This window comes from Thamnophis sirtalis, unplaced genomic scaffold (assembly GCF_051295495.1).
Source record: "Thamnophis sirtalis isolate CommonGarterSnake01/CBP01778 unplaced genomic scaffold, rThaSir2_p1.2 scaffold_1, whole genome shotgun sequence".
Lineage (NCBI taxonomy): Eukaryota > Metazoa > Chordata > Lepidosauria > Squamata > Natricidae > Thamnophis > Thamnophis sirtalis.
Window position 1 is genome coordinate 116,273,510 of NW_028261381.1, and position 26,773 is coordinate 116,300,282.

Below are 26,773 nucleotides of genomic sequence, written 5' to 3' on the forward strand. Positions count from 1 at the left end.
TTCTTGTCTTTTTCATTTCTCCTCAACAAAAATCATTGATTTTGTATGAAATTTTCTCCCTTTGGTCAATTTATCAGGTTTTTTTTTTCAGAGGCCAACAAGGGGACACTCCTCTGATTTGTAGCCTTCAAAAACATTACTGATAAATTGATCTTAGAGAGAAAATTTCACACAAAATCAGTAATTTTGTTGAGGAGAAATGGAAAACACAAAAATTTTATTTTTTGTTTCACTTAACTTAACTCCCCAAATTCTTCCGCTTATCAACCCCTTAATGACATCTCACATTATTCATTTACCTTCAAACATTAATTAAATGAAAATTTACTCTTACTTTAACTAATGGTACTATGAATAACAACAAAACGTCCCAAAGAAAGCTATAGAGAACCTTGTCTAAAATGTTGACAAAAAAACTTTATGGATATTTACATAGCCACTGGAAATTCAATTCAATTTATGGAAGGTATTATATCATTAGCTATTGTAAAAAAAAAAAACATCTTGTTTGACATTCATCATCTATAAGTTTCGGTCATTTTTTCTCAGTGGCCAGCAGCATGATGTATTTCTGAAAATGAATCTCTCTTAAACAAATATTGTATTGATCAGTTTGAAAAAAAGATGAAATACTAAAACTATCATTGAAATTTGAAGATAGATCTTTCTTACATTACTCTAATAACGCCCTTACTCAAAATGAAGTGTAACCACTCATTGAACACTGTATATTCTATTAGCAGGAACTTAAGCAATTCTCTCCCCCCCCCCGCCTCCAGATGGGATGATAGCCTAGAAAGCAAATTAAACAATGTTAGTCCTGTAGAGGTATATAAATCTATTTTTGGCATGGCAATGTTTGCAAAGAAAATTATTAATTCCCTTTCCTTATGTTAGAGCTTGAGTTTACCAGTTCAGCATAAATGCAGAAAGATTAAAGTCTGATAAAAGGAAGTACTTTCCACAGTGTATAGTGAAAAGTCTGAAAATTGTTGCCAGGAGATGCTGTGATAAGAAATGTGTATGAATTTTTTAAAGTGTGATAAATATATATGGATTGCAGCAGGGGTGGGTTCCAGAAGGCACTACTGCTGGCTCGCTCGAGGGTGCGTCACATGCACAGTGCAATAAAAATTATTCTGCGCATGCACAGAAGCAAAAAATAAGATGGCAGTGCTTATGGCACCGCCTGGAGAATCAGTTCAGGGGCGTGGCAGACCTGGGTCGCTGACATTCCAAACCACTACCAGTTCGTCTGAACCGGTAGGAACCCAGCACTGGTTTGCAGTAGAAGCATTAGTAAACCCCAGGAATCTTAACAATAACAAACCTTGAATGATGGCCAGTAGGATAACAATGACAAAGAAGAAAAATGTGATATCAAAAACAATTCGATATATTTCATAAGGGTCTCCTGCAGGGTCTTCAATTTCATCTCCAATACCTCCACCTGCTCGTACACCGACATACATATGGAACAGGTAACACTGAAATGCAGAATTTACTACAGTTTATGGAAAATAATCAAACCACCTTGAATTAAAAGACATTTTAAAAAGGTCAATACTTTTATATCATATATTAGAAGTTAGGATAGATCTCACAACATTTAAAATGTTACAGAAATGCTAAGATTAAAATTCAGTATCATTAGCTGACAACTGCATGTATTTATTTCAATGCAGCTTGCATATGAAAAATTCAAGTGGTTTAGCTAAAATTTTGAAATACTGCAACAGAGAACATTGTTTTGTCTGTTTCCTATAGTAAATCCAAATTGCTTGGTGCTACCTTTTGCCGTGTGATGTTTTAATAGCCTTTTAATTGAAAATGTATATTGTATTTATACTTATTCTTAATTTCATTCTTATTTACTTCTGGAAAAATAGATGAAGGCAATTTTGGTTTTCTTATATATTTCTGGTCTTGAGGATATTATCACTTACCAGCTGAGTCTGAGGGGACACTCCTGTGCAGGCATGCCCACACAAACTTTTGTGTGACAAAGATATATGTGTAGTTCCCAGTCTTCTACAACCTCACCATACTCTGCTTTTCTCATCTCATGGGTAATTTCCCACCCTATCCCATTCGCATAGCTACGTCTACACCTTATATTCATAGCTGAAAAATATTTTGTAAGGTAACTAAAAATTTATTGAAGAAATAATAAAATGAAACCTAAAAATTTAAAATGTTGGTGAGTTACACACCACTCAAAGTAATCTCAGATTAAAGGTATATAATATTTAACTCTTAGACCCAGAGAGAGAGGTTTACAGATATGGATGAAAGCACTCTTCAAACTGCTTTGACCAAGTCTAACCTAAGTACTTTAGATACATAGTCAAAAATAACCCTCTCATGCACACAAATCTGGAATGAACCTTGTCTGGTTGCCATTGGGCTGTTCGAAGGAAAGAACCTACTCTAATGGTACATGGAAGTGACCCAGAGGGATGATGCGTCAGACTGTCAAAAGAGGCTGCGGGAGATCTGTGTTTTCAGACTTGCAAGATTCTGTTAATATAGCTGTACAATAAAGTAGAACTACCCCATCTAGTTGTATTTACTGTTTGTTTACCTAGGAGAGCTAATATCCCAAAGGGTGTCCCCAGGAGTCACAGTGCATGCTAAGGGCCTTAGCAAAAATCAAGAATAAACAGGTTTTCAAAGAAACCATTAAGTTTAGATAATTAAAACTGTTACTTATATAGTGTAGCCTTCTACTGTAGCTGTCTTCTGTTAACATATATATTAGATTCTGATTAATTAATTAATGTTGTAATATAATTCCAATCTATAGTTTTTATTGAGGGCTGCCTGTTGTTCTCTTGCTAATGGCACTACTCTTCACGTTCACATAGTACTTACAGTCATCATATCGTCACATTTCATGTCTGGCTCATCCTCATCCTCACTCTTGTTATAAAATTTCCGGAAGAAATTAAATGCAACAACCGTGTAAAGATATACCACCACAGCCAAGAGTCCAACAGTTAACATGAGCTATAATATAGCAATACAAAATAAATGGTGAATGATATGTAGAGAAGAAACAACAATTAAGAAGTTAAATCTTGCCCACAATATAAAAGATACTTATTTCCACTGTGATGCTGCAGCATTTTGAACATTATGTCATTCAAAATATATTAATTAAATCAAGATTTGAGTTTACACTGGTGCATTAGCTGCTTAAACCAATCTATGGACTTTTAAGCTTTTCTAATTGCTTCTTAATTGACTTTCAAGCGTTCATATATAGTGGACCATTACTCCATTGTGTTTCTCTATGCAACAATCATATTTAGGTTTCATAAATATCTGCCTGAAAGGGGCAAACCAGAGCCAACTAAACAGTTCATTCAAAAGATCACAAGCTGTCCATAAACTTCAATATTTAGTGCCCCTAAGGAGTAGATACTTCCAGAAACCTACTAACACATATGAAGGACATGTAAAACATTGCAAAATATTCTTCATTAAATAAGTGGAGGGGAAATCCCTTGAGTTGATTGTTTGTTAATTTCAGGTTAGTCCTGCTAAATCGCAGCTAGCATTGAAACATTCATTTGCAAAGCCCTTGAAAAGCTTGATTTATAATGCCCAGGAGCATGAGCAAAGCACCTGTCTGAATCATTCAAGCAACTGTGTCTAGCGATGGTTCTACAGCTGCTTCAGATGTTGCTCCAAGCTGTTGCCTTATGATTATGCAACAACTCTTTTGAATGCTTTGTACAACTAATCTAAATAAATGAGTTTGCAAGTATTCGATTCTGAAATGTATTTGTAATACATTTAGCACACATAACATATTTTAGTACTTATATTAAGCAGAACAGACAGTTCTGCTGTTTTACAATGTTGGGGACTACTGTGCCAATCCAGAAATCTTATTTATATAGCAAAGAAGTATCTTCGTAGCTCTCCTGTGGAAAAGAATGGCTGTTACGTAGAGCATTGGTTCACCAGATTTAATAATCTATCCACATAGCAATGCATGGAACAATTGGCCTTCCTCTTCAATCTTCAAATGCTGTACAATAGAGAGGGAAGCTGTAGCCATGCTTGACTGAACACATTTATACGCTTTGTCAATTGGATTTGTGAAGTTTTAAGAAGGAGCACACAGTTTTAGGGTACTACCTTGGCCTTTGCCTCAGTGGTCACATTATGAAGAAATGCTTTCAAAGTAGAAAGAGCAAATAGATTTTTTTGAACAAACAAGACTAGGTAGATTCTTACCTGAATCAAAGTCAATTTGTGAATAATGCAAAATGATATACAATGGATTAGTACAAAAACACATTTATTTATGAGGGGTCCCAAGTGATATATTCTATCTGTCTGATCCCCTGTGGTTGAGGATTGTGTCATTGTTTTGATCAACTTATATGTACTCTCTTGGGTTAACTGAGTAGTGATTTCACATGTACGAATTTCCGCATATTGGATATTCTAGAAGTATAACTCTAGTTATTTACTGGAAAAGCAGATAATTCAGCACTGACCTCTGCTACAGTGTTATTCCATTTACAGGCTTTGCCTATTTTAACCACAAAATGGAATGATAGGCTAATTTCATTAAAGGATCAAAGCACTTCTGCACTTCTAACAAGAGCTGTCAAATGAAAGCTTTCTTCTCTCTAACAAAATCATAAAATTGGAGGGGAGGAGGGAATTTAGTCAATTTAATTCCTTGCTCTGTGCAAAATCCAAATTAAAGCATCCACAGAAGATGGCTGAATACATACAATGAAGGAGAGCCTATCCTCTTTCTGGGTGATTATTTTAATCTGAGTTTGTCTTCCTCTTACTTGAAGTTACTAGTTCCATTTTCTGCACAATATGCATTCTCTTCCAAAGGTTAAACCTCCCTAAATCTTTCAGATTCTCTCTATAATACATGCACCCAAACATCTTTTTCACCCTGTTCCAGTTGCTTTGAATTCCCCTGATGAACACAATGCATAAGGGGAGGGAGGGTTTAAATGACATTAGAATAAATGATATTATTAAGCCAGATAGCCCTCATTCTATGCCAGGGGATTTGATTTCATATGGAACTTTATATTAAATTTGATTTCTATTTTTAGTCCTGTTAATTATCCCACCAGTAATTTGTCACTCACATTTGTTCAACATTCTGTCTGCATCCTACATTCAGCGTTGAAAGGGACCATTGAGACCAGGGTCCCCAATGTCCAGGTCACAGATCAGGACCTGTTAGGAATGGGGCCTCAGAGCTGGAGGTGAGTGGTGGGCAAGGGAGCTAAATCAAAACTATCCTTCCCTAATCCTAGTGAGTCCTAATGGACAACCATTTAAATAGGAACCAGCAGTGTGCAGCAGCTGCCAAAAAAGCCAACACAGTTCTAGGCTGCATAAAGAAGAGGGAGTCAAGCTATTTTCCAAGGCACCTGAAAGTAGAACAAGAAGCAATGGATGGAAACTAATCAAGGAGAGAAGCAACTTAGAATTAAGGAGAAATTTCCTGACAGTTAGAACAATTAATCAGTGGAACAGCTTGCCTCCAGAAGTTGTGAATGCCCCAACACTGGAAGTCTTTAAGAAGATGTTGGATAGCCATTTTTCTGAAACGGTATAGGGTTTCCTGCCTAGGCAGGGGTTTGGACTAGAAGACCTCCAAAGTCCCATCCAACTCTGCTATTGTATTATTGTATTAATCCGTGGAAAAAATGTCTTACAAAACTAGTCCCTGGTCCCAAAAAGGTTGGGGATCACTGTTTAAACCAGTGGTTCCAACGTGCACCCCACACCCCACAGGGGGACAATTTGAACTTTGTTTAAAACAAGTTAATGGCCTTTTAGGCTTCCTCCGCGTGCGTAGAGTTCACTTTTTGAGTAAAGTAAGAATTATATGTCACGGGGGAGGGGGCATCCGGATTTTAGAAATGCTTACATGGGGCATGGCCAAAAAAAGGTTGGGAACCACTGGTTTAAACCATAGACTCCAATCCTCTGCTTAGTGCAGGTAAGAATTAAAAGTAAAGCAATATAAGCAAATGGTTCCACTGAACATTTTCAGGAAAAAGAAGCCATTTTGCTATATAGTTCCCCTGCCAAACTACTTCTTCTCTTTCAAATTTCTTTTTTAACATTCAGTTATATTGTCTGTATTTGCATTCCCCTTCTTTTTGCAGCAGCACCCCACTGCCATCATATTCCATTTACAATCAACTACTACCCCAGGGTCTTCTTTGAAAATATTTTTACCAAGTTAGGTAACGTATATTTCATTTTTGTTTACTAAGTGAAACATTCCAGCTATCGGTGTTAAATTTCATTCTATTACTTGCAGACCATTTCTCCACCCCATCCAGAATTCCAAATTTATTGCTACCTATTGTGATATTAGATTTACCTGCCCAATTTTGCATCATCTTCAAATTTAATAAGAATTCCCTCCATATCATCATTCAATGAGTCTTTTAAGTACAAGACCCAGGACTGATTCTGGTCCCTTTTGGCATCGCACACAATCCCACACAGGACAATGTAAGGAAGAACCACTAATGAACACTGTGAGTGCATTCTTGACTTGGATATATACCCAGTTTATATCCTTGCATTCAGGATGTCATTGGATATTATTATTACTATTATCAGAGGTGTCAAACTCGTGACATCACGTCATCACGTGATATTTCCCCCCCACTTTGCTAAAACAGAGTGGGCATAGCTAGCGCGTGACATATCCTGCCAGCAGTCTGACACCCCTGCTATTGTTATGGTTGGTTGCACAATCATATATTTAGATTAGATATGGCATTTTATTCACCTACCAAGTCAGCACCAGATGAAAATGAATTGCAGGGTTTTGGTTGAAATATCCACTTGCCTTACACTCATTCATTGCCAAGAGCTGTTACATGTTAACTTTTTGCTTACTTTGAGTAATTGAAATACTGAGTATAGCAGCTGAACATATTTGAGGGGGAAATGGGTTATCCTTAATTGGACCAGAAGAATTGATGAGCATGCTCCTTCAGATCTCTTATCCACCAAGCACCTTGAGTTCTTCTGTGTATTTCTGTGTACCCTCATCTACTGCACCTGCTCCTCTGGCTGGCTGGCTTTCTCATCAACTGAAGTATGTCCACTCATGGCCCGAGTCCTTTACCTTTTTCTTCAACCAATTGGCATTTACTGAAAATACATGTTTAACTTGTCTTAAGGAAGGAAGGCAACCAGCCTGTTTGTATTTATCCTTCCATCCCCTTCTTAGATCACTTTAAGTAGGAAGGTTTTTTGTTCTTTTCTTGGGTTCTTTAATGAACCCAGTTATTAACTCTTCACTCTATAAAACATGTTTATCCCCTCAAACATCTTTGTTTAACACTTTACACGTTGGCTTACTGAGAGGCTTGCTTCCTAAAAGCAGGCAGCTTTACATTAAATTCAAAAAGGAATGAGACACCCACTCACTATCCATCAGCTCTCAGGTCTGTCACTCCTTGCCATCAGAAGCTCTTCAAAAGATGATCTTTGCAAACCCACAACTTGACACGTAATCCTTCAGAAGACACTGCTTTTTTATTCACTCTTCTCTCTTCCTGGTTTTTGAACTCCTTGGAGTGAACAGCTTTTCCTGTTCCTTCGGATTATCTCCAAGTCATTAAATATTGAAGATCCAGAACTGAATACTCCACTCAATATCTCATTCTAGGCTGATGAGTAGTAGTCTGATGAACTTTCAGCATCAGCTTCAAGCCAGCTACGTATCCTGTTAATTGCCATGCTATGCAGCCTACACAAAACTATCTTCCTAATCAGAAAGTCATAATGTCCTTTTTCAAATGCTTTGCTGAAATCAAGGCACATTATACCTACAGCATTCCCACAATATACTAAACAAGTTATTCAATCAAGAAAGTAGGATAAGGATACTTAACAAGATTTCGTCATGGTAACTATGCTAGCTTCTTGGTGATTAAGAAGGCTCTTGTAAATCTTTCTTGGAGGATCTTGTTTAGCAGAATTAATCACCAAGCAGATGTCAGAGCAATGCATATACCCCATCACTACTACTCCATGCTGCATTGAAAAATCTGCAATTTAATTCTGGAAAACCACACCTAGATCTTCTTGGCTTCATAGGAGACAGTAGATACCATTTGAGTAGGAACTCTTTTAAACTGCATATACTAAATATAATAAGTGCACTGTCATCTCATTCCCTTATTATTGCTTCTTTCATCTGGTATAAATTGTAATTAATATATAAGTATGCTTTATTGCAGGCAAAAACCAACAGGTTAAAATAACTTATAGGGGCAGGGGGCAGGCAAAATTGATTCACTGATTATTTGTCATGAAATTGTATTTTACTCCTAGCAACCTCATAGATTTACTCCAAGGTGATCTATTCCTAACCTTTTCTATTATAGAAAGATATATTCTATCTTCCAATACTGCACTCACTGCCTCTGTAACTGTGTCCCTCCCCTTTGCTGATGGTCGTCCTCTTCTCTTTCCTTTCTCACAATTAGAGCCTTTTCCTTTCCTTCCAGATCGCTGGTCTTTGCATAATGCGTATGAAAAAGATAATTTTGAACCTGGTCATTTGTTCCTTGAATGATCGATTCAATGTTCCATCGGTTTGTTTTCTTGGCATTTGAGTATCTTTTCCAAGTACTTCATGGCTGCTCTACTGAGTGCTAATCCATGGCATAGTTCTTAACTTCTAGTTCATTTACTGTTGATGGTTAGTCCTAAAAGGCAAAAGCTATCCACCATTTTGATATTTCCATTATCAATTCTAAGCCTGGTTTTCTGTCTGTTCTCAATTATTTCAAATTCTCTATACTTCAATTTAGTCACATGTCTTCACTATGTTCTTTGACTTTTGTATTTTTAGCTGTCAGGATACTGTCATAGATAGCGCAGGTCATTAATGCTTCTTCCTCCAATTTTAAAACCACACTCATCTTCTTCCAATCCAACTTCCTTTATAAAATATTCAGCACATAAGTTGAAAAATTTGGGAAAAGTATACAACTTTGTTGCACTTCTTTGCCAACTTGAAACCACTCTTTTTGTGTCTGTACTATGGTTTTCTGCCTGTGTCTAAATTTCCCATGGGAACAATGAGGCATTCTGGGATTCTCATGTCTCAGAGCACATTCCACAGCTTGATGTGATTGATATGAAGGCTTTACTGTAGATGAAGCACATACTAAATTCTTCTTGGCATTTGTTGGCTTTTTCAATTATTCAACATGCATTGTGTTCCTTGTTTTCTAAAGCCACTCTGAATATCTGACATATCCTTTTTCATCTAAGGCTTTAATCTGCATTGAATGATTCTAAGAATTATTTTGCTAGCCTGTGAAATTAAGGGTAGTGTACGATAGTTTGCACACACTATTCTCATTTTTTCATATTTGAATATAGATACACCTCTTCCAATCAGCTGGCCAGTATGTATTTCTGCAAATTTGTTGGCTTAGTCACTTGGAAACTTGACTGATTTATCTTCCGTTGCTTGCCATATTTCAGTAGGCATTTCATCACTTCCACCATCTTTCTGCTCTCTAATATAGATGGCAGCTGGGAAGACCTTCTACTTTTGGTGACCCTACTGGAAATCAGTATACTTGCCATATCTATCATTCTTCCTTCACCCCTCCCAGGACTCCTCCCCCCATTATAATGAGGCAACACTTGGCATTTGGGATGGGGCAAGTACATTCAATACAAAATAAAATACAGTGCATATTTTTAAACTCACTAATATAAGTTCTGTTGTTGTTGTTTTTTTAAAAAAGTAAGGAGAATTTAGTATAACAACTAAAGAAAAGGATAGACCACAAATGATATAGCAGATACATTCCAAAGAAGTGCACATTTTCCTTACTTTAATTTTGTGCTTCCTTTTTTAAAATCTTGCCTGAACCACTTAACTCGATAACTTCACATTAACCTTTCTAAAACTGATGTTTCAAAATGGTCTGGAAATATTTTGCATATTTTCATTTTGTGAACTGCCCACTGAGGAAAAAGAAGAAATGAGCACTCTCAAACTTGGGATGTTCAAAATTCAGTCCAGGCCAAAAAGAACTGAAGGTAAAGACCTTTTCTGGATCTGTGGAGTTGGTATAATCAAAAATAGCCATTACATACCAAATTGTAAAAGAAATATAGTGAGCCTTCAACTTATGACCACAATTGAGCCCCAATTTTTTGTTGCTAAGCAAGTCAGTTGTTAAGTAAACTTTGCCCAATTTTATGACCTCTCTTGCCACAGTTGTTCAGTGAATCACTGCAACTATTAAATGAGTAATAGGATTGTTAAGTATAGTATATCACAGAAGTGAGTACACCCCCTCACATTTTGTAAATATTTAAGCATGTATTATCATGTGACAACACTGAAGAAATAACACTTGGCTACAATGTAAAGTAATGAGTATACAGCTGGTATAACAATGTAAATGTGCTTTCTCCTCAAAATAATGCAACACACAGCCATTAATGTCTAAACAAAATACTGTATATTTGGCTTCCCCATTGACTTTGCTTATCAGAAGATCGCAAAAAGAATTCACATGACTAGGATATTTCAACCATCATAAATATGAGTCAGTTACCAAGGGTCTGAATTTTTGAGCAAGTAACCATGGGGATGCTTCAATGATCATAAGTGTGAAAAACAGTCATGAGTCACTTTCTTCAATGTTGTTGCAACTTCAAATAGTCACTCAATGAACTATTTTAAGTCAAGGACTACCTGCATTGAAATTGTTTCAGTGCTTAAGAACAATTGAGAGATAACAAATTGCAGTAGAAATACATTTAAACACTGGTCCTTCTATAAAGTGTACCGTATGGAAAAATGGGCGGAAAAGTATATACAATTAATAGTATTATACTCCTTCAAGGAAACAGAAAAATACAATTTCTTAACAGATTGTGATTATTGGATTAAATAATTAAAAGTAGTCTGCCAAACCACATTTCATTTGATATGAACGTTTCCTTTTTGATAAACAATCATAGAAACATGATTGAAGCAACAAAAGTTTCAGTTGTAGAAGTTATTTTTGAATTTAATGAGAATTTTAGGCAGCTAAACTGATGATTGAACTGTGATAAATACTGCAATAATTTGAACATTCAAAAGTTTCATAGCAAAATATACAATTCTTATAAATTTATAAAATCATCAATATCTAGCTAAGAAAATGTTTACAGGGCTGGGATTTACAGCTGTAAATTTTATTTACATCTGCTTTGTCTTAATTTTAGCAAGATATATGATTGAACATGATTATCCATCTAGAAGATAACTCTGAAAACATTAGAAGAAATTATAATGCATATATTTCTAAACCCTATAAATACATGATTTATTTATATAATGCAAAGAAAACTCCTTAATTCAGCTAATTATATACTCAATCAAAATGTGTGTCTGTTTTATATTTATATATGGTAAATATTTTGTTGTTACTAATATTATTATTTTAATGGAAAAAAACAATTCCTCTTTTCCAAAGTTAAGATATATAGCACATGGAGCTTTGTGAAAAATCTATTACTATTACTTTAAACTGGTAATATCTGAATGTTTCACTGATATGCTACCTTTTTGTAATTTGAAAAAAAAATCAGAATTTTGATTGCCCCCCCATTTGCTTTTTAAAATAATATAACCTAGGGATATAGATTCATAAGTAGCTGGTGATTTGTTAATATTCCTCATTCATTTGATCACTATGTACTTTTAAATTATAGTAGTATAATTTTTCATCACACTTTAACACTTTTGAAAGCACTTCTTAGTCACAGCCAATTAAATGATATTTCAATTTTAGTAACAATTGTACAATGAGACATGAATTATATTGTCAGTAACTAACCTGTTTGCCATTGTGAGTTACAGATGATAGAATGGTACGTAAAGTCTTAAAACCCATAGCTATATCGAGCAAATGAGCAGCGAAGAAAAAGTTGTTGTAGTGGCCAAGAATGGACATGGTTGTATACCAAGCTAAATACAAGAAAGACTAAAGAAAATGTTAAATGTCAGAGAACCACTGGTATTTTTCTCATTGCATTATACTATTTGTTATCATTACATTTCATTTATAAAACACTTGTGTTATAGTATTAAAATGCCTACAAAGGGGCTTATACATTAATGATCAAAAAATTGAATCCTTCTAGAGTATATTAATACTAATAGTAGGTTTGACAACTGTTACATAAATGATTAACCAAAGACACAAGACTATTGTGGAAGAGATAAGTGTGCATTACATTCTTCTTAAGATATGCACATAGTTACAAAATGCTTTGTGCAAATAGAAATGTCTACATGAGCTAATCCTCTTTTCTCACAATAGGATCTAGCCATAAGCCAAACAAGGCCTTTCCAGATGGAGAGGAGCATGGATGCTTATGGTCATGTCCTCTTGCCATATCCTTTTGCCTCTCGTGTATTTTGTTTTTGCAGTCTTTATTTATACATCAAGTTAAATGGAAAGAAGCTATCTGCTATTCCTAAGTTTGACTTGATAATTTAAAAAAGTATACAAGCCTGCTTTTTAAGACCACAGGGTATTATAGGCAAGAAAACATGATGTAGAAGCGCATCTTAGCTAAATCATTATATAATGTCACAGAATATGCAAACCCCAACTCATTTCCTTAACTGGTATCATATTAACAGTTTATTTGCATTTCTCCTCTTACTTAATAGATTTCGTATATTTTCTTCACTTTCCCCTCTTTTTCCCATTATTCATTTTAAAACAGATGTTCAAAACATTACACAGGATTTATAAGGATGACATCTATCATTTGGGTATTTATGCTTGCAGAATTAATTTCATTTTAAAGCTGTGCATTTTGTAAGAGAGAATGCATGACTACAAGGCTTGTTTCCTTTAAGAAAGAATAATGAGACAAATGCCATTAAAAAAAATATATTGTTAACTTACATTATCAGTGAAAACTACACCAAGCTTCCAGATTTGATATTTTGCATCAATAGAACTTAACCTAGTAATATACAAAATAATTTGAAATTAATCAAGGTATTTATTCATCCCCTAATTATAATGTAAGCTCCCCCCCTCCCCCAATTTGTTAGGCTTTCTTCTTGATAGTGCGTCCACTAAAACATTTCAGAATTTTATGGAGGTTTTCTGGATATATTTTTGAAAACAAACATTTCAGCTAAGAAAATGACCTTTAGATGAATGATAACATTATATTTGAACAATGTAACATATATACTAACAGAAGTTTCAGCTCTCTGAGATCTGGTCCTTTATGTAGTCAAGGAAACATCATTCACTATAATAGGAAAGTATCCGCGGACTTAAGGGAATCATCAGAATTTGAGTAATACAAAATCTTCAATAAACAGTCTCAGAGGAGAAATTTCTAAAGCAACCCAATGAGCCCTAACTCTGAAGGGAATTGGAATGCTTATGGAAAGGAGAAAAATAGAAAACTGAAGAGGAGGAGGGAAATGGCATGTGTTTTCCTGAAAGGAAGACAAAGAAACTACTGCCTGCAGAGCTGCTTGTGCCTAATGGTGTATTCTCTTGAACTTCCTTCCAACTAAAACTGTATGTCAAAGTAATGAAGCTAAAAGAAGGAATCCAGTATGTTATGTGCCACTTACATGCTATTGTTTAAATTGATTGATCATTTTAACTTACAATATTATAAATAATAGGCATAAGAACGTCTGTGTTTACATAATTTAAAAAATCAAAAATATCTGTGTGTCCCATTCATATGTGATAATTTTGTAATAACGTAATGAATCAGGCCAGCTCTCTCCTTTCAAGGTAATATTACACTCCCATCTAGACTATATCTCCCTAATCTTTCTCAAAGCAATTTTGGTCAAAAGAAATTGGGTAAAGATAATTAGCCAATGATGTGTAGTGATATGCTCCCAAGTGACAATCCATAGGCAAAATGTTTAAGCTCCATTATATTGTGCAATCTGCAAGTGATTTCTCTTTTAGAAAGAATGACAGTTATAACTTATTGTATTACATTACAAACTCAAAACAAAGATGCCAATAATCTAGCATTTTAAAAAAATAATTAAAGTTAAGCATATTAGCCTGTGAAATAGGCAATTGATTAAGTATAGTTGTAGCTTGCCAACAATTGTCTCATTTTAACACTATGATTTTATGAAATTCATAAAAACATACTTAAAATATTCCCTCTCTCAAAACAGAGCACATTAAAAATAGATATTTCCATCCAAATAATTAATGAACCTCAAAGCTATAACAGCCATAACAGTATTGCTATTTTTTTTGTTCTTATTAGGTTGTCGAGATCCATGAACTGAATAATAACATAATTTGTGAAAGCACAAAACTCTCTGGATCATCATTATAGTGCACAAACACATACTCTTTATGCATAGGATTGGATTGCTAAGACTTCAGCTTTCCATCACAGGGCTGTCCATGCATAACCACAAACATAAAAATAAGACAAATAAAATGAAAAAAATCAGTTGTATTATTTTAATACATTTCAGTTTATTAAATATAAAAGCAAACAATACCATGAAACAAGAGAGGCTTCATCTGGTTCAGTATGTTCTACTGGACTAAAATCCAGAGCACTTTTGTCCAGACCTAAGAGTTCTGCAATGCGCTCTGCTCCATATAAATCGCCATACTTGTTGATTACCTTCAGGAAAATAAAAATAAAATAAAGTATCATGTTTTAATTAAAGCAGTTCCCACTAAGTTTTTTAAAAAAAGTTTTGCATTTAAAAATTGATGCTCTTTAAATACTGCTCTCTCACAGAAAGGAGGGGAAGATTGAAAGTGGGGGCAAAAATTTCCCAGTGAGAGCAATCAAACATAAAATCCTAAAAATAAACAAATTACCATTGGGGGGAGTATACAGAGCATATATGTTCCTATTGTTCTGCAGAAACATCTTGGACCAATCCAATAGGTGCTTATTATTATCAAACATGGGTTACTACCAGAGCTGGGTTGCTGCCGCTTCGCCCCAGATCAACCAAACCAGTAGTAGCAGCGGTGGGAGCCTCTGCCCACCTGTCCGGATGCTTCTATGCATGCGCAAAAGCATCGCAAGTGCATTCAAGTGTGCGCAGAAGAGCATCCTGCGCACGGGATAAAATACCACCAGTATACAGACGATACTCAATTGTATCTGTCCGCCCCGTGCCAGCTCAGTGAAGCAGTTGACGTGATGTGTCAGTGCCTGGAGGATGTGAGGGTCTGGATGGGGGTTAACAAGCTGGCTCTCAACCCTGACAAGACCGAGTGGCTTGTGTTTTTTCCTCCCACAAATTGGCAAGGTATTCCATCTCTCCGGCTTGGGGGGGGGGTGAAATTATACGCCCCTCAGACAGGGTTCACAATTTGGGAGTCCTCCTGGACCCACAGCTGACCTTAGATCACCATTTGTCAGCTGTGACCAGGGGGGCATTTGCCCAGGTTCACCTGGTGCACCAATTGCATCCCTACCTGAACCGGGAGGATCTTATAACAGTCACTCATGCCCTTGTGACCTCAAGACTGGACTACTGCAATGCGCTCTACATGGGGCAGCCCTTGAAGAGTGTTCGGAGACTTCAGCTGGTCCAGAATGCAGCCGCGTGAGCGATTGTGGGTGCGCCACGGTACACCCACATCACATCTATCCTCTGGATATGCTTCAAGGTGCTAGTTATTACTTATAAAGCCCTACATGGTATTGGACCCCTGGATACTTGAGAGACCGCCTCCTGCCAATTACCTCCCATACACCCATTAGATTCCACAGATTAGGCTTCCTCCGAATTCCATATGCCGGCCAATGCCGGCTGTCGACCACCCGGAGGAGGGCCTTCTCTGTGGCTGCTCTGGCCCTTTGGAACGAGCTCCCCATGGAGATTCGGACCCTCGCCACCCTTCAGGCTTTCCGGACAGCCGTTAAGGCCTGGCTGTCCCAGCAAGCCTGGGGTTGAGTTTTCCCCCCTACTCGAATTTGCTGTGCTTGCTGTGCTTTTTTAAATTGTTAAATTGTTGTATCACTGTCCTGTTTGTCTTACTTTCTGTATTTGTTTTTCCCTTTCCCCTGGTTTTTGTTCAGCCGCCCTGAGTCCCTTCGGGGAATAGGGCGGCTTACAAATCGAATAAATACCAAATACCAAATACCATCCGAACCAGTAGTAAAAAATTGGAAACCCACCTCTGGTTACTACCTTTTATTTAATATTTTTATTTTGATTAAAAAAATTAAGGAACGTACCTTTCGTTTCACAAACTTGTCCCAATAATTATTAGGAAAAGATCTGTAACAAAGACAAAATAATTGCTCAAATTTAATTAAACAAACAAATAAACAAAGCCTCAATACAAGACAATCCAGTAAGAACACCCATCCTACACACGCACATTAAAAAAAAAACCCAGAAGAAAATCCACAACCCTATCCTCACTAAAAGTAATTTAATTGCCTTTGTCCTTTAGTTTAGTTCACGTTATGCAGATATTATGTTCACACAAACTCTAGAATAAAGTTTTTTTTCATATAGTATCAGACAGGGTAAAAAAGCTCAAGTGAATGATGACATCATAGAAACTGTGCCTCCTAAAGTTCCCCCATTTTTTTTAATTATTTCCCCCACTCTGGGGTCACAAACCCTCTCTCTCTCTCTCTCTCTCTCTCTCTCTCTCTCTCTCTCTCTCTCTCTCTCTCTCTCTCTCTCTCTCTCTCTCTTGTTATTTATCTATATTTCTAAAGAAATAGAAACTAGTCTATAAAATTATATATGTCTAAAAATTCTTATACTTTAAATTGATAGTTGATTATATACTTAAATGTTTCTCAAGAAATAAATTTTACAATAAGCTTAGATTATTTTTTATTCTTTGATGTTTTTTTCATTATTCATCAGATTTTATTGAGACAGGGTTACTAGTTGTTTTTTTTTAATATCCTTATAGAAAACAAGCATTGTAGTATTAAAAGTAAAACATTTATGAATATCTATAGCCATTGATAAATATGATGAAAGGTTAAGTTTTTCCCTGAAACATAATTCATCCTTTAATGTATTACTTTCATTGTATTCCTTTAACTTCATTCACAAATTTCTGTTCATGCAGAAACAAGGCGTTTTCTCAGGGAGGATTGGGTACTGTACAAAACACTATTTGTTTACTCTTCAGTTCTGAATAAATTTTTCCTAAAACAAAGTGCTTGTCAGATCTGGAAACCATCTTTTGCCATTTGGACTTCAGACCTGCCACATTTTCTACTGTGGGAAAATGGGAGGGGGGATTATACAGAGTCATTGAGGCCACCTGGAGGTTTATCTGTGTCATCAGGGTCACCTTGGTAGTGCAAATGGGTGTGGAGCCTTCTTGGAACTGTTGAAAATTGAATCTGTCAAAATTGAACAGCCGTCTCTCATCAGAGGGGAGGGATACGACATCTATCTTCAGTTTACAACGTAGTCCTTTCAAGACTTCCAAAAAGGCTCCACACCCATTTATACTATTCAGGTGGCCTTGATGACACAGATAAACCTCCAAGTGGCCTCAAAGACTCTCTACAAGGATGCAAATGGCCAGCTGTCTGCAAGGAATATAAATCCTTCTATTTTCCATTATCCAGCCAGAGCTGAAGAAGTTTCTTGGATGAGAAGGAAACATTTTCAAAGAAAAACCAGAAAGTCCAGTTGCCTCTTGAAAAAAGTACATTTGGGGTCCTTCTCATCTCAAATTTTACAAAACAACGAGTATGTCAAACTTCTCTCTGAAAACACTAGAGACTCAGAGACAGCAAACTTACAACTTTCTATTAAATATATTTATCACAATAGTCAAAAGGCAATTAAAAATAAATCCAACAATGTTCAAGTGTAATATGGAAGAAATATACAAGCAATGTTAAATTATTTATCCTTTTTCTCCTGCCTGTGTGCCATAAGGGATTTGGGTCCCTCAAACCTTTGAGCAGCAAAAAAGGCTTTTATCTTTGCATTATTACTAACAAACCAGCTTTTGGTTCAGATCTTGACAGGTCAATCCCTTACAAAGTGGGGAGTAAGTTGTCTGCTTAAGAAAAGATTACTTTGGAATAATACTAATATTTATTTATTTCAATCATTATGGCCTCTCTATCTCATCATAGCAATTCTGGGTTGCTTCTCTAGTCAGACATTGAAGTGAAGAGATAATAAGGAACAACATTAAATATTTTCCATGTAGGAAAATAAAAGAGCAAATTTCATATTCTTGCTTCCTAACTGAACGTATAAAGTTATCTTGCATTATATCAGATGAGTGGTATTCTCTAGTCTCTGGGAAGCAAAATTCTCTTAAGCACCTTGCCACATCTGATGCTGTTACATATACACTTTATTTAGGTAAAGGTAAAGGTTCCCCTCACACATATGTGCTAGTCATTCCCGACTCTAGAGGGCGGTGCTCATCTCCGTTTCAAAGCTGAAGAGCCAGCGCTGTCTGAAGATGTCTCCATGGTCATGTGGCCAGCATGACTAAATGCCGAAGGCGCACAGAATGCTCTTACCTTCCCACCAAAGGTGGTCCCTATTTTTCTACTTGCATTTTTACATGCTTTTGAACTGCTAGGTTGGCAGAATCTGGGACAAATAACAGGACTATGTGGTACTAGAGATTTAAACCGCCAAAGTGCCGATCTTCATGAACTATATAGAAAGATGGTCAGTGCCTATATCAACACAAATTGTGATTTGTATCATACATAAAATATCATAATTTCACCTGTACAGAATTATGTTGGGTACACTGTCAAAGTAAGCCTTAATAAAATCCTACTGCAATTCAACATACAATGTGGCACTTACGGAGTGTTTATGACTAAACGATCCCACTGCCCTTTAATATCCTCTTCAGATGGTTGCTCTGTAATATATAGACCATCAAATTCTAGCTTCCTAGCAATGTCTTTTTCACGTTTGAATACAACCAAGGGAACCTTTAGAGGAAAACATTTTGAAGTATTTTAGTGATCTCAAATTTTGAAATGAAGGTAAATATTTTACAATGTCTTCAAGCTGATTGAACATTTATAGAATTGCTTTAAATAATCTGCTTTTAAAAACATTATAGATAAAGTCAATTATTATAACTAATATTGATATTGTTATTTACAAAGCGGTTACAATTTTAACTCACTATTATGTACAGCCATTTGATAATCCATATTATATAAATAACAGATGCTATTTGATCTAGAAATTGAATTGGATTCAGGATTAGTGCAGTGTATCTATTGATCAATAGGTTTTCAATTATTAATAAGCATATTTGGATCTGATATTGCTTATAACATAATACAGTAAGAAGAAGGATCTTTTATGTAGCATGAATTGTATAGTTAAATAAGAATACATAAGATATATATAAGATGAAATATGAGCATAGACTTGGATACTTTTTTCAGTTCTATACAATGTTTAATGTTAACTGGAATCTATGAACTTAAGATCTATGTATGTTATTCAGATACCATCAAATCTTTTCTGATTATATAAAGAATATTTCCCATTGTTACCAGGATCTGCAGCTCTTATAAGAACACTCCAGTAATTTCTTTGATCTTATTCATCCACCTGATCCATTGCCAAGGTGGCGCAGTGGTTAAATGCAGCACTGCAGGCTACTGCTAGATCAGTAGGTCAGCGGTTCAAATCTCACCGGCTCAGGGTTGACTCAGCCTTCCATCCTTCCGAGGTGGGTAAAATGAGGACCCAGATTGTTGGGGGCAATATGCTGACTCTCTGTAAACCGCTTAGAGAGGCCTGAAAGGCCTATGAAGCGGTATATAAGTCTACTGCTATTGCTATTGCTATTGCTTTGTTTACTTTTACTTCCTAAGCACAGGCTTAGGAAAATTCATCATTCATTTGAATCATGTACCCAGATATGCGAGTTTCTGCTTGCTAATAATCACTCAAAGGAAGCAGTCCATTTTATTTGTTCCAGCCTTTAGATTTATCAATGCTATTTGCAGTCCATAGTACTTTTAATAACCATCTCCAAATCCATAATTTTTTCTCTCCTTCTTTCACTTATCATAGCTTGGGGGAGTCTATCAATGTGCTTTTCTTATTGATATTATGACTATTATTATATCGAATTAATTCGATTGTCTTCAGATCCCATTATGTTTATATTGCATTATTTTGCCCAAAGTTGCCATTGGTGAAATTACTGACCACATAAATCAATATTGATTGATTAGGTGTCATCAAGCAAGTGTCAACTCTTAGTGACCACATAGATTTCCTCCAGGAATAAATGAATATAAGTAAATAGCTTCCAGGGAAAGTCTGTAACTTTCACTATTCTGATAAATCCCTTCCTCTCCAGACTCTCTTATTCTAGAAGTACAGAATAACAGAGTTGGAAGGGACCTTAGAGAGCTTCTAGTCCAAACCTTGCTCAAGCAGAAGATCCTATACCATTTCAGAGAAATGGCTGTCCAATTTCTTTTTAAAACCCTTCAGTGTACTCCATCACTGGAGTACATAACTTCTGAAGGACTTTATATCAGTTGTCTGATCTCATGTCCTTCTGCCTTTTCTACCTGTTCATTTGGAATATTTCTCTACACATATGGCACTAACCTTCCTTGTAAAATCTTAAGCAAAACTTTGGTTGTATAATAAATTAGTGCTTTGTCCAGGGATTTGCACATTGTCTTTCATTTGTCGTCTTCAGTATACATTTTTATAGTATTAGCTGCATCTGGGCAGGAAGTAATATAAAAATCATCCTGTTCCAGATGAATCTTGCTTTAATAACAAGATATAACTTAAGTCTAATTTGACTGGTATTTCTGGACTCATTGTCTTGAGTTCTGGTTTGTTTTTTGATCCTATCTTCTAGTTTATGTTTGGGTGCTGATAGCTGTTTGAACTTAGTTGTTGCTTTTTAAGTTTAAAGCTGTTGCTTATGACTGTCTGACATGCTACCATTATTTAAGATACAGAATCTACACATGTTTCAATATATCTTGCATTTGTGATTTTGCTGATTTGGTCTTTCGTTCTTTCTTTTAATTTTCTTTGTGATCCTCATTGTTCTCCAACCCTGGATCTCATTTCATGGTTTCTGAGGTTGGGAGTCTCTGAGATGGTTTTAAGGGAAGGGTGGAAAACATTTATCTCTCAGAATCTTTTACCATCATTATTCTCAGAGTTCCAAAAAGGAAAGGTTAAGCCAAAAAAAATCAGCTCTTCTCACTGGACCAGACCGAGACGTAGCCTCCTGAAACCATCTGGAATGCTGGCAAACATAGTTTTGCCAAATTTTCTAATACTATCCAACCAATAAACAAATAGTAGCCAAGTGATTTGATGGAAAAAAGAGGAAATATGCATCACTTTATATAATAGTAATATGACAAGAACGTGACATATTAATGGCTCTATCAAGATAAAGGAAATGACTAACCTTCAAATAATAGTATCCAATTACACATAGGAAAGAAATAATAGTATGAATAATAGCAAGTGCCCTAAGTGTTGGAGCCATATAACCTGTGCTCTCTTGTAAGACAAAGAACACCATTCCTTCTTCATCCTCATCTTCATCTAAAGATTGCCATAAATCAGAATCTTCTTCCATTTCTTCCAATGGTTCTTCTGTCACCTGTCATTCACACATACACACATTCTTCTTACGGGTATGTAACAACACATTCCTAGATAATGCTTCTCAAATCCATAAAAATACATAAGATACTACTGTAAACACAGCATAAGTTATTGAAATATAAAATCGGTGGATTAGTGGGATAGCAATTCAAATGGCTTGCTACGAGTCTCCTTATTGCAAGCATACTATATTTTTCTATTAATTAGTGGATGACAATATAAAATATTATAATTGCCTCAAAGAAAACAACCGAGATAACAATAGAATCATCCTGTTCTACCAGACTGTAAGTCCTATAACAAAGATAGTATGTATGGGGCTCATGGAATACTTTAAATTGTAAAACATTATTATTGAGGTATAAAATAATAGAATAGAAACCAATCATAACATAAAAAATATGCCACTAAGATTTTTCACCTCTTTGCGATTGAAAATGAATTAGTAACTTATTGATGGATATGGAAATAGATTCTATGGAGTTAGTGGAAAGGAAGGAAAAATGTTTCCTATCTTCCTGTCCCTTGTAATCCCCAGAATGATTCTCCAAGCCTCTTGAAGGATATTTCAAAACAGCTTATAAATTAATGTTGGAGGTTGCAGAGAAAAGAAAGAATTTAAGAAAGTATTACCAATTGTTCTTCTGCTTCTCCTGGAGCCCAATTCTTTGCAAATAGATGGAACTGTTTATGCATCAATGTATTTGGAATATTCAAGCTATAATATTAGTATCACTTTCATTATCTAATTTATAGTAATAATACTGTATCTGTAGCTAAGATTTTCAATATTGTAAATATCACTCTGAAAATTTAGACACTATGCATAGGATAGATATATTTACATTACCTTGTAAAAGAGGAGAATAAAATTGATGGCAAAGGCAACAAAAAGTGCAAGGAATCTTAAATTGTAGAAATTTCTTGCCAAATAGTGCTGGAGAAAAAAAACACATAAAGAATGTAATTAATTCATAAAGAAGGTTCAGACCTAAAATGTTATATAATGAAATCTATATAATTTTTCAAACTGCAAATCATAATAACTATTTGTTTCAAACTGATTATATTAATGTTAATTATATTTCATGACAAATTTTTCTTTCCCTTTTCAATCTGTCTTACAAAAGCCCACACAGAGCCCAGTTATTAAGTTTAAAATAAAGGTAAAAGTAAAGGTTTGCCCTGCCCATTCATGTCCAACACTAGGGGGCAGTGCTGCCCTCCATTTCTTAGCCAGCATTGTCCAAAAACACTTCAGTGGTCCTGTGACCAGTTTGACTATATGCTGAGGTACATGTAATGTTGCTACCTTCTCACTAAAGTGGTACCTATTTATCCACTTACATTCATGTTTTTGATCTGCTAGTTTGCCAGGAACTGGGACAAGTAACAGGAACTCTACCCTGTCTTGAACCTAGCCTGTCAGCTTTCCAGTTGACAAGCTCAGTGTGTTTAACCGCTGAGCCCTCACAATCCCTTTTAAGTTTAAAATGTTATTATTTAAAAGAGATTCAACATACCAAAACTTTTGTCTGATAGATCTCCAGTACTTTAAAAAAATTAGCCATAACTGCTTCTGGCTTCTCTAACTTGTGTCCATGTCGTTTTCTTTTCTTAGGTTCTTCAACTTCCAAATATTCGGAGTTTACATCATCCTTTATCTTATCATGTTTTTCACCATCCTCCATGCTATAGGAAATGACATGCTATGAATTAGATTTTTACAATGCCCAGATATAAACCATGGAAAGTCAGACGTTGTACAAAGCTAATTAAAAAGTAAACATTTAGGACAGATGAATGTGAAGACATGCATTTTTCAATATACATATATGAATTTTTGTAATGTCCCAAAAAACATTTTATATACAAATGTTAATGAATGCATGCATTCTAGAAATTTCCCCTGTTTAATCTTTTCATTTGGCAAGGCAAACAACATTTAGAGAAGTACAAAAGCTGCATAATAGTAACATTTTAATTGCATATTACATGGAAAATACAAATTAGTAGGATAAGATTGGCCAGGATCAGCTTTTAATTGCCAATTTCCTCTGTATTAGCACACTTATCCCATTAAAATTTCCAATCAGATGTTTGTTGTGCATGAAGGTGCCTTTTAATATATTCCCATGGTTTACATTCTACAGTTGCAGCGCTTGCAAGACATAAGAATTTCTCTGGGCTAATACTCCATAAACAAAAGCTTAATAGATGATAACAATTGAAAATATGCAACAATAATGATCAAATGTGTAATCAGTTTTCAAACTACAGTGAAAACAGATCACATTTATTACTTTCTTGACTTTGAAATTTTGCCTCTTAATACTAGTAATCTTGCCAATGACAGTCAAGGGGATTGTGTACACATATACAGTATATGGTGAAACAGCAGTTGCATAACAGTTTAAATATTATATAGTTTGAGAGTAAGTATAAATGCATTTCTAATGTAAGGAGAGTTAGATAATTTTAAATATAAAATTTAATTTTATATTAAATTATATTGAATTTTTTTTAAATTCAAAAGAACAAATTATTGTGTTGGTATAACTAAAAATGGAGTGCAAATGTGAACAAAACCATACAGTTGGTCATTGACTTAGGACCATTTGTTTAGCAATCATTAGAAGTTGCAATTGCTCTGAAAAATGTGATTTACCACATACATAAAACTACTGTAGTATTTCTGCAGTCACATGACTAAGCTCAGGATCTTAGCAATGGGCTCAAGTTAGTGGTGGGTTCTGGATCCCATTGCAACCAATGCCTCACTTAACAATCACACTACTTAACAATGTATTTTCCAATCCCGATTGTGGTTTTAAATCAAAGACTGTCCGTAATTAAGATGTATTTATTTATTTTTGCTCTTGGATTAAATTTTCATGCAATTCTATAAACTATCTCTATTAATAACAAAAGTATTTTATTTGATTTTCAAGTGTTTTGTAAGAAAGCAACAGTGACAAAGGTGTCATTGAAACCAAACCCAGATTCTTTTGTACTGCTAATTCTACAAGGCATCAGCTGATTACCTTTTTTTATCCATTTTTTGGGGACACTTCAAAAATTGTTATTTGTACTATTTACTAAACCATAATAAGGTTTTCTCTCTAAAAGCTATATTGTGGTAAGCTTCCATCACAACGATTGCCATTAGTCATTGGTGTTAGGATTTAACTTTGCTTTGCTTTATCGAATGCATTTTTTATTGATGAATGACCAAAAAAAAGTTTATGTCTGTCAATTCCATTAGAATTAACTGGAGTTAAAATATGGAAGGAAAAGTTGACTGTTTCATTGTACAATTTTTAAAGACCCTCATTCAAAATATTCATAAAGTTTCTTTAACCACATTTTCTAACATTAAAAACAACAACACAACAGTGTTTAACTATACATAGCTTACTCAGCCTTCTCAGATTCTGTTCTTGTTTCTGATTCATCATCCCTTGTAACTTCAGGTAGCTGAAATTTTTGTAAAATATACAGAATTTTAATATTATGATAATATTATCCAATTAATTATGAATGTTTAATTAATTAAAACCATGTTGATGACTGTTTGCCTAAAAATGTTGTGTGTAATGTTGTGTGTTTGTGTTTATACATAAAATGTTTTGTGTAAAAATTTGTACATGGCTTGGGACCAGGGTACCTGAGGGATCCCCTTTTTTCCAGAGTTTCTATCTGTACAACTAGATCAAACAGGGTGACCATGCTGCAGATCCAACCAGCCAAATAATGTTGGCTGATGGGGAGTAGAAGACAAGCTTTTTCTACAGCAGCTCCTTCTCTATGGAACCTCCTCCCTTCAAAGATTAGAATGACCCCAACCAGTGGTGGGTTCCCGACCCTGTTGCAACCAGTACGCTGTGCACAGGGCTGGGCGTGTTGGTTGGGTATGCATGCTGCGCTCATATGTGCATGCCACCTCCCTGCGACACCAAGCTGCTCAGCGAAGGTCACACAGGTACCACATGCTGTGTGTGCATGCGCAATTAGCCAGTTGCCTTATAAACAGCTATGGAACACGGGCGGGTGGGTGGGCCAAATGAGCCACCATACTGGTACGGTGGCTGCTGCTCCTGGCTACTACTGGTACGGCCATACCGTGCCTTACTGGCCGGAACCCACCACTGACCCCAAACTTGTTAACCTTCCATAAAGTTTTAAAACCCATCTATGCTCCTAAGCCTGGGGCGCTACATGTGCCAAGGGACTCACCTCCTGGCTACATAGTTTGCAGCTCAGATGACTTGCTTTGTATTTATTCAAATTAGATGCTTTATTTTTTGATTGTTTTAATGGTTTTTACTGTTTTTATTGTTTTAAAATGTTTAAAAGATTTTAAGATAATATATGTTTTTGAATTGTGAGCTGCCCGGAATTGTTTGCAAAGATGGGTGGCTATAGAAATTAAATTCAGAAGATTTCTTTAAGCCTTACCCAGTATATTTACCTCTCTCTGTATATATTCGCCTTCACTGTCATGCTCTAATCCCTGTTTTTTAACAATATTGTGTGACCTCCCAGTCTTCTTTATTGGATGGTTTCAGGCACTGGGGTAAGGGTGGAGAGGTCAGCCAGGTAGACATTCTCTTATGGCAGGGGTAGTCAACCTTTTTATACCTACCACCCACATTTGTATCTCTGTTAGTAGTAAAATTTTCTAACCGCCCACCGGTTCCACAGTAATGGTGATTTATAAAGTAGGGAAGTAACTTTACTTTATAAAATTTATAAAGCAGAGTTACACCAAACCCCTACCGCCCACCATGAAAGCTGGAACGCCCACTAGTGGGTGGTAGGGACCAGGTTATGGCGTTGACAATAGGCAGTAGGCGTTGTTATTCTCTGATAGTTTTTTTTAACATTTACATGAACTCCCTGGAAACCCTCTGTTAATTTGAGGTGCAGTATGATTTGTACACTGATTATTTCCAATTCTACATTGCCACCCTAAGTCAGACAGTAGATCTTGCTAAATGTCCTGTCCCAATGACTGGAGTCCAAAAAATACAATGTCAAACATTGGGGTTGCTGTATCAAAAATGGAAGGCAATTGGTTCCTTCTCA

At 35.7% G+C, this 26,773-nt stretch overlaps 1 protein-coding gene across 1 annotated transcript in view; it reads right to left on the reverse strand.

The window, feature by feature from the left end:
- RYR3 (ryanodine receptor 3) overlaps positions 1-26,773 on the reverse strand; it is a 287,040-nt gene that overhangs the window by 5,434 nt on the left and 254,833 nt on the right. The window contains exons 91-101 of the mRNA XM_087723025.1: positions 25,104-25,162; positions 23,209-23,377; positions 22,536-22,622; positions 21,483-21,680; positions 18,869-18,999; positions 16,282-16,324; positions 14,576-14,703; positions 12,972-13,032; positions 11,889-12,035; positions 2,875-3,009; positions 1,331-1,487 (exon numbers count right to left, since the gene is read on the reverse strand). Coding sequence (XP_087579151.1) covers positions 1,331-1,487; positions 2,875-3,009; positions 11,889-12,035; positions 12,972-13,032; positions 14,576-14,703; positions 16,282-16,324; positions 18,869-18,999; positions 21,483-21,680; positions 22,536-22,622; positions 23,209-23,377; positions 25,104-25,162 — 1,315 coding nt within the window. The remainder of the gene's footprint in view (positions 1-1,330; positions 1,488-2,874; positions 3,010-11,888; positions 12,036-12,971; positions 13,033-14,575; positions 14,704-16,281; positions 16,325-18,868; positions 19,000-21,482; positions 21,681-22,535; positions 22,623-23,208; positions 23,378-25,103; positions 25,163-26,773) is intronic.